The 4,578-nt window shown below is 46.3% G+C and overlaps 1 protein-coding gene across 3 annotated transcripts; it reads right to left on the bottom strand.

Moving 5' to 3' along the window:
• Nucleotides 1–858: 858 nt before the first annotated feature.
• CLDN12 (claudin 12) lies at nt 859–4,284 on the bottom strand. 3 transcript variants are annotated; one of them, XM_085854436.1, is made up of 3 exons: nt 4,171–4,284; nt 3,988–4,059; nt 859–3,267 (listed from the first exon to the last, which is right to left on the bottom strand). In XM_085854436.1, the coding sequence occupies exon 3, from the start codon at nt 3,218–3,220 to the stop codon at nt 2,465–2,467; it is 756 nt and encodes a 251-aa protein (XP_085710562.1). In that variant the 5' UTR covers nt 3,221–3,267; nt 3,988–4,059; nt 4,171–4,284; the 3' UTR covers nt 859–2,464. The 3 variants fall into 3 exon arrangements, with proteins under 3 accessions (XP_085710562.1, XP_085710563.1, XP_085710564.1); XM_085854437.1 differs by lacking the exon at nt 3,988–4,059 and having other exon boundaries at nt 4,171–4,254; XM_085854438.1 differs by lacking the exon at nt 3,988–4,059 and having other exon boundaries at nt 4,122–4,203.
• Nucleotides 4,285–4,578: the final 294 nt, after the last annotated feature.

Below are 4,578 nucleotides of genomic sequence, written 5' to 3'. Positions count from 1 at the left end.
ACCAACTGGTTCATGTCAAATGGCTTTGGCGAAGCCGATCTGCTATGATCGGGTGTGGATCCGATAGGGATCGCTCGGTCCTCCGTGGGGGAAATTTGATGCAGGGGGTCCTCAAGCATAGTCACTGTTGCCCCCAATGTTCCCTCTGGGTATGGCTACAGGGAAAGATCTCCCTCAAAGGTGTTGTCCTGAGCCATGGATTCCTCTAATCTTGTTTCAGAACCCACCTGAACCAGCTCGTCTTGGTCTGCCATGGTCCGTACCGATATTACCTAAAAGTTGAATCCTGCTCTTAATTTCTGGGGGAAAGGGGTGGGGGTGGGTTGGGGGGGGGTTGCTAAGCACACCCCTGGCTCGAATCTCATTCCAGATACCAAATTGTTGTGGGTTTGAATCCCGTAAATTTTTATGGGTCAATCCCACTCAGCTGACACCAAACTGTTGCGGGCCAGTGGGGTCGGGTGAGAAGACCACTAGGTGGGGGAAAGCTACGTCGATTCCCACCATACTCCCCGGAATTGTAGGCTGTCGCTCACGGATAATTCCGTGACGCGGCGGGTCGCTTAACCGACCGTGGATGCCAATAACTCAACCGCGTGACCTAGGGTCCTCCTGTCTAGAATCAGGTTACCTCATTAACCACGTGGTTTAACCACCAGAGAACCACACCCTCAGTACTCCTTGTCCAAACTGGATCACTCTACCAACTACGGATCACCTTTCCGGATCGGATGCAGCCGAGCGGCACTGCCAAGGACGTACCGGCAAGAAGGAACGGATTGTTGGGAATAAAGACCCGGCTAAACTTAGATCCGAACCATGCTGGACCAATGGAGGAAAAGACAAAGGTGAGCTGGGAACATTTCTACAATTATTATTTATTTACAAAAAGCGAGGAAAAGCATGTGGCACAACAAAAGGTTTATTGGGGATGTAATGCAGGGAAAGATGAGAGGTGTGGGGTGTGACAATTATATAAGCAATTTACAAAAGCACACAGTGCAGACTTGACGCGAGATTAATAAAAGCAACAATCACAACAATAAAAGATCTAATATAGGCTTATCTAACGGACAGGTGCCAACACTCTCAGACAAAGTAAACCCAATGAAAGGCAAAGGACTTTTGCAGCCAGGGAGGGAGAGAGTTGAGGTTACAGTTTTTGGTACCTGAGCGTTTCGGGGGAAGGGATGCTCCGTGGTGTGGCACCCAACAAAAGCTGTGCAGTTCGATCCACAGCCGCACGTGTGGCAATTGTGTCTGCAGCAGGAGATTGAGTGGAGGAGAGCGGAGTCCAAAATGGCGAGAGTTGAGCAGTAGCAGGACCAGACAAGAGGTTTGGTCGAGGTCGAGGTCGTGTCGGTGGGGACCAGTAGGTTGGCCGTCGAGGTGAGACTTAAGCAGAGCCAAGCAGCTGGAACACCTTCGCAACAACTCCTTCAATTCCCTTTCGCACTTCTCCTTCCAACAGCCTCCCACAACAACCTTCCCATTCAACTCAATACCTTCGCATCAAACAACTCCGACCGACTTCTTCCTTTCCATCCACCCCAACTTCACCCCTTCGATCTACCAACAACCACAGACTTCTTCCTTCCGATCTCCAACAACCAACTTCACCCCAACTCTAATAATTGCTCCGTACTTTATAGATCAGGGAGCTCAGGGAGGAGCCATAGCGAAACCGACATCATCGTCCGATCCGAGCATCTCAATTGGATCGGGCCTTCATGTGGTCCGCCTTTCTGGGCAGGTTTCGGCCAGACGCTAGTTTGGCCCACCCACACCATGCGTGTCTAGGTTTGGGAAGGTGGATGCCGATGCGGCTTCCATAGCGAACGTCGGGATTTTGCCTCAGAAAACGAGACTCCGGATACAGCGGGTAGACGGTGGCACGCTGTGGCCAGCGAAACGAGGGCAGCAAGCGAGATGAATTTACCTCAGAAAAAGGAGGGAATAAAATAAAAGGGGAAAAATGATTATTTAATCCTCACTAATAGTGCATCACAATGCACCCCCTTGCTTTCCCACTAAACAAAAGGTAGGGACCTAACTACACGTACATTAATGGAATAACTGACTCAGGACAACTGTATGTTGTATGCATACGGATCAGAGAACTGTAACAATATATATATATATATATATATATATATATATATATATATATATATATATATATATATATATATATATATATATATATATATATACACACACACACACTTTAAATTATTTGCACCCATTTGTTTTATCTGACAGAACCAACTTGACCTGCTCGCAGGTTCACCCATTGTGGATAAAAAGCACAATCCGACCCGACTCCTTATACAAAACAACACTCTGTGCTTCAATTAGTGAATCAGAACCGCTCCATTAATTACGATTCAACTGCTTCACTCTGCAGGAGAAGAATTCACCAAAGGATACAAAAAAACCATTTTTACAGCACAGGTCTTCCTATTTAACTTGCACCCTGCAACATCCGTGAGCTTGTTCGTGAAGTTGCATAACCCACAGATGACGGTGGTGGTTGCCAAGTGGATGGAATGACCTGAAGTGGGTACCAGCTAGGGACTACATTGTAGGACATTGGCAGAGGGCGGCATGTGCAGTACCAGAATGCAAGGACTGCCGATGTTACAAAGCAACCTGCGAGTGCCCCCAGGGCCAAATATATGGCATAGCCATTCCACCAGCCTGCACCACCAGCTGGCAGAGCCTGTGGTCCACCAACTCCCCCAAGAACAGCCCATATAGTTGGTGGAAGGCCTAATACAGTGGCCAAAGCCAATAGGATGGCTGCAAGTATCTGGAAAGCAGCAGGATTCGTTGAGCAAGAGGGAGCAGAATGATCCGCAGCAGTCGGTGCTTTCTGGCTGTTGCATACCAGACAGAGACCCACGATGTTTAACAGAGATGCCAGGAAAGCCGCAAATGCAGCGAGAGGCAACAAAAGCTGCAGGAGTCGCATGTCAAGCCGGTCGGTGACTCGGGGCCACAAAGGATCATCGACAATGCAATCGCCACTGTCATAGCCAACACACCGAGACCACAGGCCTTCATATACAATCACCAGTTTGGGACTTTCAGTTCCAAATTCACCAAGCTGCCAAGACCTCCATGTAGGAGATACCAATGCTCCGATGAGAGCAGCAACAGAGGCCACGATGAGGACGAAGCAGCAGGAGAGAACACAAGGACCACAACATGCAGACATGGCTGCCACCAGCTGCAATATCCGTCTCTGTTATGTCCACATGTCACCTAGAAACAGGAAATTATCAATGGCATACTTTTTCAATGCAAGTTAGGTCCACAAATAGCAATAAAATAAAATAACAAAACCTTGTAAAAACAAAAAGGGTCAGCAAGGGGGTAACAGCATAAACGTTCTCCATTTCAAACTATGACTGTCCTGATTCCTGATTCCTGATCAAAAAGAACTAGACTATGAACAATTGCACTTCAAGTGGGCCGCTGTATCATGCAGGGGCACCTGCCAATTAAAATATAAGGATGGCATAATGTCCAGGTTACAAAACAAGCCAAGGCCAATGCAACGACATGGTTTCCCAACGCAAAAAACAATTTATGGAGTCACTGTCAACCCCACCACTGGCTCCCCAATATGTGATGGTCCAACAATCGGTAAGAACCTTCACATGCCACAACTAATCCAATAATCCCCCCTTGTGGGTTCCTCCAGGGAATGTTTCCTCATCAAAGTCTTTCACGAACCAGTTGGCCAGGCCTGGCGTTTCACTGAAGGCGATTTGAGCAAGAATTTGTACTTTGAGGGTGCCAGAGATAACTCGCCTACTCTTCACAAAAGACATCTTGGGATCCTTAACGTCCACCAAGCGATGCCAGCAGACAAGATCACACCTGAGACATCATATCACTTAAGATAATATATGATCCGACTGCGAAGGAGCACATAAAATTAAATAATTCTCGTAACCAGATCCGGATCGGGATGTTCACCAAAATCGAATCAGTTCGTCCTTGTCACACACCCAACCTGCCCAGCAAGTTTCCTCCGGATCCGTCCACAACCTTTGGAGATATCGTGCACACAAACAGACAAAGAAAGACAGTAAAACAAAACCTCCTTCCACCTTCGGTGACGGAGGTCAGAGCATCCCTGGACACCTGCACGGATATTACCTGTCATGACGAACCGATGAAAGTGAAACCGGAAGTTGAAATAAATCATGGCTCATCATTTTCGATTATCATTTGTAACAACAGTTCAATATCTCAATCTTGTATTGACGCAGTCTTTCAAATATGAACAACACGTTTAAAACTGCCGTGTATAAATGTCATAATTTTAAATATTCAAATTATTATAATTAACAAAGCCACAACGGTTACCGTTGCGAACTATACCGCCACGATAACCATATATTGGACCGTTTTAAGTCACCATCAAGACGGATGGAATTTGAATGACCAAAATAAAAATACGTACTTATCAAAAGGAAAATACAACATTAAAGCATGTGGCGTATAATTTCAGGAAATTAAATTTTTGGTCAATAGTTGAGGAAAATTATTCGAAAGTCCATGAAT

The sequence above is a fragment of the Eptatretus burgeri genome, chromosome 14, assembly GCF_056783735.1.
Source record: "Eptatretus burgeri isolate ZD-2024b chromosome 14, Ebu_testis_v1, whole genome shotgun sequence".
NCBI lineage: Eukaryota > Metazoa > Chordata > Myxini > Myxiniformes > Myxinidae > Eptatretus > Eptatretus burgeri.
The sequence above is the reverse complement of the archived record's forward strand: the minus strand, read 5'-3'. Positions and strand labels throughout refer to the sequence as shown.